This window comes from Cyprinodon tularosa, unplaced genomic scaffold (assembly GCF_016077235.1).
Source record: "Cyprinodon tularosa strain WSP-4 unplaced genomic scaffold, ASM1607723v1 ctg642, whole genome shotgun sequence".
Lineage (NCBI taxonomy): Eukaryota > Metazoa > Chordata > Actinopteri > Cyprinodontiformes > Cyprinodontidae > Cyprinodon > Cyprinodon tularosa.
Genome location: NW_024039388.1, coordinates 764,171 through 779,587, shown reverse-complemented (window position 1 = coordinate 779,587; position 15,417 = coordinate 764,171). Strand labels below are relative to the sequence as shown.

The window sequence follows — 15,417 nt, the reverse complement described above, 5'->3', positions numbered from 1 at the left end:
CAATGTATTTGAGTATTTTATTTTTTACACTACAACTTGGAATTGGGGTAATCCAGAGCGTCCAATAAAACCATAACTGTTGCGTACAATGTGTTAAAGATGATGGATACCAAAAAGAAGTACTTAAGCGGATTCAAGAAAAGAAAAAGCAAAGAAGAGCTGCTGGAAGAATGGAAAAAACTTCCCAAAAATAAACACGTTCTTTCAAAGAAACGAAGAGGGAGAGGTGGACGTTGCTGCTACAGTGAGTGTTGTACTTCATATGGGGCCTACCCAGATAATGTTGTGTCATTACATCATTGGGTCCAAACATAGCATAAGAACACTGTAATATTTTGATATGGCTGGAGCCGGTCAAGTTTCCTCATGTACAAACATGATGCAATAATGTGAGATTTGATGATGTAGTAGTCTGTGTTTATAAAATGCTTTTTTAAAAACTGGTAATATTTTAGTGCCTCGTGGTATGCTTACAAGATTACAATTTCTTGTCATGTCTCATATTCATTCAATACTTATACATATATATATTATTTAAAGTGTATTTTCCTAATGACCTCTTCTCAGGAAATAATCAGTAAAGCTTAACTATATAAACAGACATAACTTCGGGGCTATGGCCCCTGATGGCCTCTGTCTAGAACCGCCCATGGGGCCCCGGACAAGTTTGAGGCCGCTTCTGGGAAATGCTTTAATAAAAATGGACCGATGGAGGATTAAAATAGGAACCACATAGTCACCCGTTCAATTTCTTGGCTCGGTGTTTTAAAGCAGACCACCTGCAGGTCGTCGTCGCTGATCGGACGCTCGCCTCGCCTGTTGATGCAGCGAGCACCGCTGGGAGGCGCTGTTTCTCACCGGAGGGGCTGAGAGCACACAGCCCCGGAAAGTTAAGGTGGTGCTTAGAGCGGGCCAGGCTGTCCTCATGTCCACTGACGGGCTAGAAGCGACGGGAAAAAGTCAAGCTCCACTTAGATCATTTCATTTCAAGTTTTCTCCGGTTGTTTGAGGGTTTTTATTTTATTTTTTTTACAGAGTAGGAGGCAGCAGCAGCTACGCCCTGGGGCTGGTGAGTAACTCTGCTTTCAGGAAATGTCTGCCGTGGGAACCAGGCTGGTAGCATCTGTCAGGAGTTAGCAACTTATACCTTCACCCTGGCTGCTGTTTGCTTCACAGAAACATTTAAACATGTCATCCACTCTTCAGTTAAACTTCAGGCCTCCTGGGTTTTTTTTATTCCACCTGCTTTTTCCTCATCTGTTGCGTTCACTGACCGACACAACACGACGAGCCAGAGATCATCACTACTACTGACTAGACTTTTTATTAACTTCTGCATTTTACGTTTTCATGATCCTATATGATGGGAGGCTGACCTTCAGTTGGGGATGTCAGGATGGGTTTAATGTTTGTCTGAAGGGGGGGGGGGGGGGTTATTTTCCATCTGATTGGTCAGGTGACCCCCCCCCCCCTCCACATGAGGACCAGCTGAGCATCATTAGACCCCCTGTTTCTTTAAGTTAACTGATTTATGATTGTGATGCTGCTGTGGAAATCGGTTTGAAGTGCCTTTTTAGAACCTGTCGCTGATTTTCCTCACATGGTGCTGCATTTTTAAAGATGCACATTGCTGATGTGAAACTGAAGTAATAATCTTTGGACCAATAGAGGAGAGATCTAAAGTTAGCACACAGCTTCAGTTGCTTCAGCTAGTAACCACTGATCAGGCCTGAAATCTAGGTGTAGTGCTGGATACAGGCTTGAACCTCCAAAAGCATTTAAAGACTATTACAAGGTCAGCTTTCTGTCGCCTGAAGAACATTTCCAGGATTAAAGGACTAATATCTTAGCATGATCTGGAAAAACTAATCCGTTTATTTTTAGTCAAATCGATTACTGCAACGGTGTTTTCACAGGTCTGCCTAAAAAGTGGATCAGACAGCTGCAGCTGATCCAGAACGCTGCTGCCCGTGTCCTCACTAAGACTAAGAAAGTAGAGCACATCACCCCAGTTCTAAAGTCCTTACACTTAATCATGGGAAGCACTTTGCATTGTCTTTGTACTGAATTGTGCTATACAAATACATTTGCCTTGCCTTGCCTTGCTCATGGGCCCCTCATGGTATCCTCAGCGGTCACAAGTTTTTCACATTTTGAATATATGTATATGTTTTGTTTCTTCTATTGTTTTTGTTCTTTTTCCCCAGAGTTAGTTCCACTTTAACCTTGAGCTGCTGGCATAAGGATCAGTCTCTTTGCAAGAGACTGTTTTATTTTAAACTGATTTGTGACAAATAAAGAAGTCTAAGTCTTGTGTCAGTTTAGTTGCTCAAGATAAGACGAATGAATTGAATCTAAAGAAGGCAGCAGAGTTTACTCTGTGTTGCTCTGTAAATGACCACACTGTGGCCTTTTACCAGGGAAAGTCTGCTTCTATGAGAGGCTTCAGTCTTGTTGAACAGGGATTCGCTTGTTGTCGGTTTTAAAAGGTTTTGCGAAACATGAGACTGTCTTAATGTAATTTCTTTCTGCTTCCAAGTTAGATTAACTCCCACACTTTCTGAGCAATAAAGACCTGTTTACTAGAGTTAACATATTAGACCCCTACTAAGGCTGCAGCAGACAGCAATGATATGATTTTGTATTCAGCATTGGATGGATCGATGGATCTGTCCAATTTTTATTTGAACCATTTGTGAAGGAACCAGTTTGATGTTACTTATTTGGAGAACTTGCTGTCTTGTGGATGTGGGAAAGCTTCTGAATGACAACAGAAACTTTAGTTATCTAGAATAATTGAAAGGGCTGTTTGCTTGCCTAACTCACCCGAAGATGATGATCTGGCTTCCTTTTTCACCACTATGGTAGAACCTGGGAGGAACAAGGTGAATTACACATGTTTCTGCAATTCAAAGAGTCGGCGTGTTAGAAAGGCCACATTAAACTCTGGTCTCTATTTCCCTGTTGGTCTCATTAGTTTGAGCTTGAAAAAGACTTGTTAGAACGGAGTTTGGTGCTCTGCAAGGGAACGTCTGATTAGCCAGATATAATCTGCAGAAACATGCTGACGCAATCTGTACTTCCAGCTCTGTGGTTTTGCAATTCTGTGACCTGCTTTTACTTTTGCTTATATTTTATACTAACTGGTGTTCATTAAGTAGGTTTTTGATGCGGACAAAACCGGTGACTGACATGTGTTTGGTTGTATGTCATGTGTCACTTTTTTGGATTATGGTTTGTAATCCGTAGGGGACTGCACTGCAACAACAGTGTTCTTACTTAATCTTTTAATATTCCTGTAAGGACATACGGATTAATTGTAAACACTTTTTTTCCCCAGGTGTTTACACACATCTTTTATGATGCAACACATTAATTTTCTTTGAGTTTATTCTGTTTTAGATTATTTAGGATTACCAATATAATTTTCTGCTAAATTACATCTTTAAGATAACCTTTTCCCTTCTTTATAAGTTTAGTTTGAGTCACCAATAGGCCCACCTTAGGATGGACACGCTGCTTATTTTTCTGATTTAATGAAAAGAAAAAAAAAATCCGATAAGAGAATTGGGAAGATAGTTTTGGATGGTCACGAGTTCCAAACATGTTCAAACAATTTTATAGAAGTGTAGAAAGCAAAGGAATGTGCAGGAATAATACTCCTAAAAAAGGGGTCCGATAGCTAAACTTTTTCTGGTGGGGAAATTTGCATTTAAACCGAATGGAATAAAAAAAAAAAAAACACTTTGTGAAGATTCAAACTGATATGGGTAAGACTGGGTTATTATCAAATGAAATCAGTCCTGAACCAAGTGGGTTGCAGGGCCAATCAGGAAGGGAGAATCCGATTCTTCCCTTAAAAGTTAACTATATAAAATGCTGTGTGGAAATTTCAGAACAAAGTTTAAAATGATAAACTCTAAAATTCAAACATTTAGCATCAAATAGGATATTCCTGGCTGTACTTGTTTTTAATCAAGTGTCTATAAGAATATGCTTTCAGCTCTAATTTATCGACGCGTTGTTCTCACAGTACTATTCATCCGATTAGTTCCAATCACAACACCATCTGTTGTTTAACAGGCTCAGGATGGGCAATAAACAATTATAAAATGTATTGCCATAGACTGCTTATAAAAAGCCTCCAATAGATTTTTTTAGAATATAATTGCACTGAAATCTGATCAAGAACTCCTAGGCATTCTGGGGGATGTAGGCAGAGAAGGAATTTAGGCTCTCATCTTAAAACCTTAGCCTCTTACAGCCAAGCCGATCCTTATTTCAAATTGAAGAACTAATATTTACTAATAAGCTATTCATGATACGTTTTCCAGCCATATTGCACAACCCTATAACTGCCACAGATATTATTAAAAACATTATACACTGGGTCTTATTAAAGAAATTATAATGATCACATTTTATGGAAACTAACTCAGCCTCTACAAATGCAACATCTGGGTCTGTGTGGAACACATCTGTAAAGAGACTGTTAAACTCTTGGGCTAAATAAAGAAATTGTAACCCAAGTCTTTCTGGACATTCTGTTTGTGGGTCGTTGAAAGAATTATCTGTAATTTAATCTAGATTTAATCTAGCTAGACCCAAAAAAGTGGACCTGGAGCTGCATTCATTCTCTCTAAAGAAAATATGTAATCCTAAAAGAGTATGTGGAGTTTTTATCCTGAGCTAAAACTCTTACAATGACTGAATGCTTGGCTTTATGAGCATAACTTTAACTAGTTTTAGATGTAAATGATGGGCTTTGAGTTTGTCAGTGTAACATGGGTCAGTTGATCTTTTTTTTTCTTCACACCCATAACTAAGTTAAAGGTCCCAAATGCCGAAGCTGTTGTCTGTTTTGTTCATTAAATAATTTTTTAGATCCACATTGGACAATCAAAACTAATTTACAGGCAATGGTTTTTGACTTAGTGTGTTTTAGGTTTGACTTTTAAACTTTGTTGAGGAAAGGTAAAAATCCTGTCTTAAGAATAAAAATAAAGATGTTTTGAAGCTTTGGTTAGGTAATTAAAGAGTTAAACAAAGTGGTGTTTGACATCTTATTTTCATAGTTTTTCTTCACTGTATCTGCATAAAAAACTGGAGATGCATAAAAAAATAAGATAACACAAATCTTACAATAAGAATTGTGTTTTTTGACAGATTTGAGTTGGGTGAATCAATTCTTTTGCGTGTGTAATTGTAGTAATTTCTTTTAATAATACAGTTTTGTACAAGCTGATGTCAACTTCAGTAAAATACTCATATTTCTAAATGCTGAAATAAATGAAAAATGGGTTACATAAAAGGTATATTTGTACAGCAGTTTTTTTATATATATATAATATTGCACTCAACAAAAATACAAAAGTAACACTTTTGGTTTTGCTCCCACTTTTTATAGCCTAAGGCACACCTGTGCACTAATCATGGTGTCCAATCAGCACCTTGATATGGCACATATCAAGAAGCAAATAAGAAGTGCTGTTACAGATTTAGACTGGTTTGTGAACAATATTTGAGGGAAATTGTGATATTGTGTTTGTGGAAAAAGTTTTAGATCTTTGAGTTCATCCCATTAAAAATGGGAGCAAAACCAAAAGTGCTGCATTTATATTTTTGTTAAGTGTAAGTCAGTGTGAGGAAAAATATAAAAACGTTTAATATGTTTTTATAATGCAGTAGATCCCCAGGTGGAGGGTGATCAGTGTAATTACAAGGCAAGGTAAATTTATTTGTATAGCACAATTCAGTACAAAGACAATGCAAAGTGCTTTACGTGATTAAAATACAGGAAGATAAAACAGAATCAAATCAAGTAGGAAAAAATAAATAAATAAAATAAAAAATGCAGAAACAAAAAAGAATATTAGAAACAGTTGGACTAAAGAAAATATGTTTTAGTTTAACTGTTTAACTAGAACAGTCGAAGGCAATCCTAAACAAATGTGTTTTTAGTCTTGATTTAAAGGAAGTCAGGCTTTCCGCACTTTTACAGTTTTCTGGAAGTTTGTTCCAGATAAGTGGAGCAAAGGAACTAAATTCTACTTCTCCATGTTTAGTTCTGGTTCTAGGTATGCAGAGCAGGCTGGAGCCAGAAGACCTGAGTGGTCTGGATGGTTGATACACTGATAGCAAGTCTGTGATGTATTTAGGTGCTAAGCCATTCAGAGATTTATAGACTAACAGAAGTATTTTAAAGTCTATTCTCTGAGATACAGGGAGCCAGTGTAATTACAGGAGGGGAATGGTAGAAATGAACTGGATAAATGACCAGTTTTAAGAGGAAATTAAAAAAAGTATATGTGGCACTACTGAATTTTGTTGCGCAGTAAAAGAAGCAGTTAAACCTAAAATAATTGCACATTAATAGTGGTAGGTTTGTGATTTAAATGAGATTGTAGGGCAGCTTTCTTTTTTTTGCTTGCAAATATTTTTCAGATGAAGGCGCAATCTCTGTTTTAAATCAAGAGGGGTCACAAAGAAAAGTTTGAGAGCCACTGTTATAAGAAGTGTGTTTTCTTCCAATGATTTTAACACAGAAAGTGAAGTTTAGATGGACTCTAAGCTCACCTCTTATGGTCAAATCTGTGTTTCTTTCCTCCCTTTACAGCCCAGCACATTTAACACAACCCTAGATTTTGCACGGGACCCTAATCTGCTTATGGGTTCAGAGGAAAGGCTCAACGATGCATGCAGGGAAAGAATGTAAGGCTTGTCTGAAATGTCAACTAAGTGATCATATGACACATTTCTGCCTTCTTCAAGCCTTTTTTTACCCTGCAATTAGTAAAGTGTTGCTAATGGGAGTCTCGCATCTCATAGATGAAACAGTACGGGTCTATTTACTGGCCAGTTTGTGGCCAAAATTGTGACATTTTGCAATTTGCTGGTGATTTGAATTTTGACCTACATTTGGTGTAGAGGGATGCATATATTCTTAAGTAATACACATTTATTCAAGAATGGAAATATAAATATGCCTTTATTTTCTTACAAAGGGGATGTTAAATTGTGTCAGCAGCAAATAAGGAAAGACTTTAGAAAATAAAAAAACATACTGTACATTTATTTAAATCGATACACTCGGTTTTAGTTGAGTAGGGTAGTTTAGAAAGCATACAATGTTCAAATTTGTGCGTATACAAATAAAATCAACACAAAATGCATAAATAGCAGTAGGATTTTTATAGAGCGCATTGAAAGCAGTGATGGTTATGGAGGCTAGAAGAAAGGATATGCGTTTGCCCTACTTTGTGCACCGAGGGTGCAGTACTCTTTCATGTAGACATTAACCCATTCCGTTTAGTACTGGGTTTAACCAGTGTTTTGGATATGACAGAGAAGTAGACTTTAAGAGTTTTTTTTTTTTTTTTTTGTAATCAATCCAAATTATTAGGATTTGTTGCAAAGAATAAACATTTTAAAACAAGATTTTCTAGACTAGAGTAAGCCTACTAAATTCCAGAGTTGGGGTTATTTATCAATTAGTTTTTGGGTCTGGAGATCATATAGAAAAAAATAAGCTGAGCAGTAAAATGATGATGATGATGATGAAGCATATGTATATTGTTTAGTGCTAAAATGCATCACTTGGAAATTAGCAAAAACATATAAACAATAAATCCCCGAGGTTTATTGTTTTGTAGGGATTTTGTATAGTCAACCAATATTAAAGTGATGTACAATGATGAAAAAACACTGTAAATACAGATTTGATTTGATAATTTTCTATTGATTCATGATAATGTTGCTGCTAATAGCCTTTAAAAACAAAGTGCAATCAAAGCACAATAAGTGGACCCTAAAACTCTTTGCTTCGTTTTACCCACAGCTGTATGCTTTCAGGTGTGGTTTCGAATGGTTTTACATGGAGCAGGTTGTTCTGCCCTGCAGCGAATGGCTAACTGTTACATGAGGTGCCTCTGAATGCAGATTAAAATCTTTAAGCAAATGTTCCAGAGAGCACTGAGGAAATGTTGCATTAATCCCTGCATATTGTTGCAGCAATGATTAACTGTGTTGCTAGATTCTGCTGTGTTTTCATCATGCAGTATAGCCAAGTACTAAAGGGATTTTCACTGAATCCTGTTGTAACGCTGGTTGGAATTTCACAATGTAGGTGATGCGAGGAGGGTTCAATTGCAGGAAATGTGACACAATTTTCAGTTTTTGACACTAGTTTGTGCTTTATTTCTACTGGTCAGAACCGAACATTACTCTGGTAGACAGGAAAACATAACAGGCTTCGTGCTGTTTCATTTCTAAAGCTTAAAAAAAAAAATAAAAAATAAGTGCTTCATTAATAAACTTGGTTTATGATTAAACCTTTCTACATTTATAGTTGGTTTCATATTTTGCTAGATTCCACTGCCCAAACTGAAACAGTGTACTTGGGTAATAGTTGAGTGCTTTTAAAGAAAATGTTAGCATATGTTTCAAAAGATGTGTTCCAATGAAGCTGTTTGATTTACCTGAAAATGAGGTGGGCTGTTTTAAAAACAGTCTAATAAATGGCCTTAAACATTTTCATTTGTACAAGAATCCTCCTGATTTCCAAAATAATCCTACCCTGAATGAGTTTGAGCTAAACACTACAGATCTTTCCTTTTCCATGTCATCAAGGATTAAAGTAGCTGAAATACTGTAATGCTAAGAAATTCCTGCAGGTATAAACAAGGAAGTTATGTTGTTTATTATTAAAATTCCCAGCAAAGGGATTATTTTTTTCTCTTAAAAAACTCTGCTACTCCTTTTACATTGCATTGTTTGCAAGATATTTAATTATTTTCTGTCAGGGGAAAAAAGGCTGCTCAATCAAATTAAAATGGAAATAGAAAACTAAACCTTTTCGAGTAATGAATAAATTTGGGATTCCCTCTAGTAGTCTGTAGATTTCCTGTTGGATGTAAAGGAAGTGAGCTTTAGTCTTCAATGATGAACCCAACATTAGAAAAGGTATTTGAAGGATTTTTTCATGCAAATATAAAAAATGTGTGCATTCAGTTAAAGCTTGATCGTTTCAGGTTTGTGTATTTTGAAAAAACAGCTTTATCTTCTGACAAACAATCACCTGCTATTACTACTATTGGCCATAAGGGATGCTTGTCATTTTACCTTTCATTTTTAGAAAAAAACTTGTTTAATTTGATGCTGTGACCAATATGAATAAAGACTTTCAAATGCCATTGGTCAGAAAAGGTCAACTTTGAGCCATTTATTTAAATAAACTAGACAGAAGGGCATTTGTTCTTGTGGTAACTGTGTGCATGTGCTCTATTTGTATAAAAGTTGGATGCAATCTAGTGCAGCATTGAAGGCTACTTTTTTTTTTTTAAACACTACTAGTTCTTACACAAGTTGTTTTTTTTTTTTGCTACCATTTGTTATTGCATTTCGGGAAAGATGAGTAACTTGAAAGTGATGTCGGTCTAAGCATAATGCATACAAGCATGCAGGGTTTTTTTTCTTCAAAAAACTCTCAACTCAGTCAGTGTGTTACTATAAGATGGCAACTGTGTAATGATTTCTCAGGTACCAAGTATTTCAGAGTGAAGTGTGGCATTATAAGAAAGTGAAAGTAATTCCTGAAGGATGGCAAATCAGCCATGATGAGGTAAAACACACATGATCACAGAGCTTTATGCAGACCTAATGGCCACAGACCTTAAAACTTCATCTGGCCTTCAGCTTTAATCAAGAATGATCTGTAAAAAGCTCCACGCCATGTTTTTGTTTTATATACATTTGTTTATTGAGGAAAAAGATTAGTCATATACATCAAAAAAATGGAAAATGTCCCTCATTATATTTTCTTGTTTTTGTGTTTGCAGGGGGAGAGGGTGGGGGTATTGTTCAGAAGGCAAAGTTTGAAGTGATTTTCAATATTCCATAAAGTAACCCCATTTATTTGGGAATCCTTTCAGTGCAAAATGTATTTTCTCCATTTTAAGTAATGATAGAGCACTGTGAAACCACTGAGATATTAAAGGTGCCTTAGGAGATTTCTGAAAAAGCAAAATTTTTCATCTACCAAGTGATGTAAAAGTCAATAATTTGGGATGAAAGGGGTCCTTTAATACAGACTTTACTGGGATACCAACACACCATGGTTTTTAACAGGGTTGCATTTCCATCCCCTGTTGTCATCACCGCGTACATGCAAAGCAACAGACACGCCCTACTGTCTGAGTTTAGGGCAGTAAAAACATATTCACTGGAAATTGAAATCATTCCTCCATCCCATAGAAAGGTCTGGGTTTGGTGGTTACCTGACTGCGTTGCATCAGATGTAAGATCTGGTGATGGGAGGATTATGCTGCGGGCCTGTTCTTTTGGAGCTTTGCTCATTGTCTTGGTTACATTGAGAAATGACTGTTGCACACCAAAATATTTTGTATAATTCCATGCTACTACTTGTGGGAACAGTTTAACGATGGTCCTTTCCTTTCCCAACATGACTTTGCAGCAGTCCTCATACATCCATGTATGACATCTATGGAATGCCTAAATATTTTTATAAACACATTGCTTGGAAAAGCCTCCCTAGAAGAGATGAAGCTGGTATTGCTGATAATGATCAGTTCATATTAAACCCTATGGAGTAAGGATTGAATGAGTGAATGCTTCCGGCCATATAGTCATGAACCCTCAGCACACTGACTTATTAATAGCAGCTTCATTAGCTGTTATTAAACCTTATTACTGTTGGGGCGGCTGTGGATCACTGGGGAAGAGTCTCATCTGGTCATGCAGAGGCTGATATCATCAACCTTATCCTTTTATCTTAGAAATTAACACAAATAACGTTTTTCTTTTTCTTTGAGTTTTAAGGATTGTTTTCTTGTCATTTTTTGATTCAGCCTCCTTTTGTGTTTCAGAAATTACGGACTCACTATGTCTGATGGGGAGTATGATTACCTTATCAAGTTCCTAGCGCTGGGGGACTCCGGAGTGGGAAAGACCAGCTTTCTCTACCAATACACGGATGGCCATTTCAACAACAAGTTCATCACTACAGTTGGAATAGACTTCAGAGAAAGAAGAGTGGTAACTAATCCTTTTTTTAATTTCTTCATTGCTGCCTGATTAGGGGTTTAAATGCATTCCCTTTATGTCAGGCAATACTTGTTGGACAATAGACTACTGAAGGATGCTCTGCGATAGGAGGTATGACTAATGTAGGGTAAATAGCAGGCAACACCCTCCTCAGATTAAACACTTCAAACCATTGGCAAACAGCTAAGTCTTATCCATGTTTACAGTAGCTATCCCTTAGTGCTGCTAACCTAAAGCTCCTGAAGTAGATCCTGTTTTTCTTTCATTTATTTAGCGGAAAAATCACTCTTTGATCTGTCAAAGTTGATTTTAAATATTTATTAATACAGCATCTAATCGAAAACATAAGTTATGATGAAGTAAATAAGCTACTAATAATTGCAATGTGAACACAGAAGTGTATTTTGTTTCAAGATTTAGCAGTTACTTCTGTTTTTTTTTTTTTTTAAGAAAAGAATAAAACCGCAGGAAAATATAATTACACAGTAGCATTGATGGCTTATTTGAGGGTAATTTCTTTACATTTTTTTATTAGGCACTGCTAATTTTAACTGAGAATTTGACATCCTAATGTTGAGTGGCAGAATAAAAATTAAGAGGTAAAAGATGGGAGGTAAAACTGACTTTGAGTTGTACCGTTAGGATAAACTTTTTATTGGGGATCCTCTCAAATACAACCAGTAAAATGATTTTTCATGGTTAGAGCCTCGCTAAGGTGTTTTTACAATGCAAAAAGGGGCATAATTGACATTATGTATAGGTATAGGTGGAGGTTGCGTCATGCTGTGGGAGTGCTTTTTTCCGGATGAAGCTGCTAAGAGTTGATGGAAAGATGGATGAAGCAAAATGTAGGGCAGCACTAAAATAAAAACAATGTTCTAGCTTAGGTAACGCTATGCAGCGAAGTTGGTTGGATCTGAACCTAAAATTAAGAAACAATATTGGAGCACAACCAAATCTTAGAAACAAGCTGTTTTTGCAGCCATCGGCAAATTTTGGCAGGTTATTTTTATTTTTTTTCAGGATACACTTCATTCAGATTTACAATGGTTTTAAATATCTATTTGAACTGTTGTCTCTGTTTCCATCAGATCTACAATTCAACCGGTCCAGATGGAACTACAGGCAGGGGACAGAAAATCCACCTGCAGCTTTGGGACACTGCAGGACAAGAGAGGTTAGTTATCCATATTCTAGGATTGGATTTAATCCCTACTGACATTATTCACTTTCCTAGATAAATATCTGTTTCACCGTTCTGACCACCTGCAGGTTCCGAAGTTTGACCACAGCTTTTTTCCGAGATGCCATGGGTTTCCTCCTCCTGTTTGATCTCACCAATGAGCAAAGTTTCCTCAACGTCAGAAACTGGATGAGTGAGTCCTGAAGGGTCCAGCTGAGACAGAATCGGAACACATTTACTTACATTTGATTTATTATATCTGATTAATATGAGCTGAAACAAGAATGATGTCAGACCCCTAAATAATGTGATCATCTTCACTGATGAACATCTTGTTTAGAATTAGTGTTATGAGCTTCATGTGTATGAGTCATGGTTGTTATTAAAGCTGGCTGTTTCCCTCAGGTCAGTTACAGATTCACGCATATTGTGAAAATCCTGATGTGGTTTTGTGTGGAAACAAATGTGACCTGAGTGACCAGAGAGCCGTGAGCCAGGAGGAGGCTCGAGAACTGGCGGAGAAATACGGGTGCGTATGCCTGGTTTCTGATCCGTCTGCGCAAAAACCTCTCCCTCAAAAGTTTGCTAAGAAGGCAGTGGCTGCAGTGTTTGCTTAACGCTGCTGTCCAGGCTGAAGGACCCAGCTGGTCCTCCTCGAAAAGCAAATATTTGCCTACATGTGAAAGATATCCTGGTCTCACAAAATTAGGCACACCTTTACTGAAGGTAAACTAGACAGTAGTTCATAAAATCTGTACTTCGTAGCTTCCTTGCCCTGGCATGATACTGCCACCACCATGTTTAACAGCAGGGATATTAGATTTCTAACAAATGTGTAATATTATAAAGATCCGTTTAGCTCCCATCTGGACAGAGCCATACCTCTCACGTGTTTTTGTCCATAAAGCATGTTTTTTTTTTTTTTTTGCAAAACGCAGGCAGGAAAGTTTTATGGCTTTGATTTAGTCCTGTCCTCACCCTGTTTGCTGTCCCTCATAAGGGGGCTTTTAAGGTGGCTATCTAATTTGAAAAGGAGAAAATTTGCACTTCACTCGTACGTAAGATTTGAATCCGTTTTAAAGCTGCTGTGCCTCCTTATACAGAATCACATACTTTGAGACCAGCGCTGCAAGCGGCCAGAATGTCAGCGAGGCTGTGGACGTCCTGCTGGATCTGATTATGAAGAGGATGGAGAGGTGTGTCGATAAGTCCTGGATCCCAGATGGGACCGTCCGTGCTAACGGACCTTCCAACCTGGACCTCTCTGAGGGCTCTGATAGAGGCAAATGTGCTTGTTAGAAAGAATATTTTGTTGCACACATTTTCATTTCTATAACAGGTGGGGGGAGAAAAGGAAGATGCCCAAGCAAAACACAGTGGGAGTTTTATTACATTTTGTATTGAGTAAAACTTTATCATCTTCTTCAACAATATATATATATATGCCACTTTACCCCACAATTCAGAGTATTACTTGTTTACTGTCACTGACTTGCTGAGCAGTTTACCAGCTAAGTTGGTGCTCTTTGTTCTGAATACATTCATATTATTGTGATTTTTGGGGTATTTATTTTCCTTATGGTTCCTAATGAACAGCTCCAGTTTCCACATTGAGTTAAAGATATTGATCCTCGATTCAAATAATAAAAGAACACTGAGTCTGTTTGTTACATGTGCTATTATGTTATCAGGAATGCTCAACTGCTGTGTAAACATTTTAATGAATGTACTTTAGGTCACCAATGTTGTGTTACTGATACTTTAAGTGCCTCAATGAATACTGCAATCTTACAGGATCCTGCCAGAGAAAATGTAGCTCTTCTTGGTGGACAGTAAACATGTTAATGTTTCTTTAGTCTGTACTCTGATTTGAGTGCAGTTTTTGCCAACAGCATAAAGAAAAATTATGTAAACATTTTAGATGAGATGTGGGGTATCTAAGGAAAAACAGAGTTCAAGGACTACTTTTTGCCATCATTAATTCTTATATAGACACTAGATTATAGGCCTTTTTTTATCTTGGCCACAAAAAAACACACAATTTGACAAATTACATCTAGAACTAAAATAAAATTTCTGATAAAATGTGCAAAATAAATGAATAAACAAACCGAAAAAAGACCTTTTTCAATTTGATCCGTTCTCTTATCTAGAAGATACAGGTTTAATAACCCCTCTACAAAAACAATGTAAACACTTGGATTTAAAAAGTAAATGTAGGCCAAACTTTAAAATGCATATGATATATTATTAAAACCAAGTGACTGGGTGGCACTATTTGTCTTTAGCTGTTTAGATGTGAAACTTCTACTGAAATTCATTATTGTTCTATATACTCTTCACAGAATGTATACTGTATACCAAGTGCCAAATTAATAAAATCTTATTTTTTTTTCTGTAATGGGAATAAGTTGATATTTTCCGAGTTGATGTAGCAGGTTGTTCCTATAGAACAGATAAGCTGAGCCTGTTCTGTTGGCACATTTTATGAATAAGCGAATCAGAATATTAGCTGGAAATGAATTCATCAGACCTGAAGACCTCCTGTTTGTTGAGCTATTGCTTTTCTATAAATCTTAAACACTGGAATGATAATTTTTATAGTTTTTCCACTCTTTACTTTTGTGTTACACTTTATTTTGTATGTTTAAAGGTAGACAGTTTTAGACTATATTGTATTCTTCCTCTGAATTTCTAAGCACAGATTTAAATATTGGACATTCTTCCTCTCTAAGTGGGTTTAATCATATTATTAGGATGTATCAGGCTGTCACATGTGCCTTTGCTCTTATTAAAATGTGTATATTAAGAATAAAACAGTTGTATTTATGTATCATCTCGAGTCAGTGTCTTTATTCAATACATTCCGGTTTTAAAAGAGCATTAGACAAAAGGAGGACATCAGGGCACTGATAATTTGACAGTATGGAAGAGAAAAGCACATCCTAGAGTTAAGGTACCCCTATGAGATGACTGCAATGTAATAAATGAGGCTGTTCGTAATAAAGGGGGAATAAGAGCTACCAAATAGCTATGTCAGGTAAGAGTTTAAACGGTTAAAAAATCCTATAACATTTGGTGAGCGGGAAAATTATGAATTTTGGTCGAAATAACGACAGAAGAAGCTGTAATCATACTAGCGTTGATATCTCGCCTGTATTTCCGATAAAGTC

The 15,417-nt window shown here is 36.8% G+C and overlaps 1 protein-coding gene across 1 annotated transcript; it reads left to right on the top strand.

Annotated features, from left to right (window-relative positions):
• Window positions 1-854: 854 nt before the first annotated feature.
• On the top strand, window positions 855-14,197 carry rab27a (RAB27A, member RAS oncogene family). Its single transcript, XM_038308650.1, has 6 exons — window positions 855-1,069; window positions 10,884-11,052; window positions 12,153-12,238; window positions 12,334-12,437; window positions 12,650-12,773; window positions 13,348-14,197. Exons 2-6 carry the CDS (start codon window positions 10,900-10,902, stop codon window positions 13,541-13,543), a joined length of 663 nt encoding a protein of 220 aa, XP_038164578.1. The 5' UTR covers window positions 855-1,069; window positions 10,884-10,899; the 3' UTR covers window positions 13,544-14,197.
• Window positions 14,198-15,417: the final 1,220 nt, after the last annotated feature.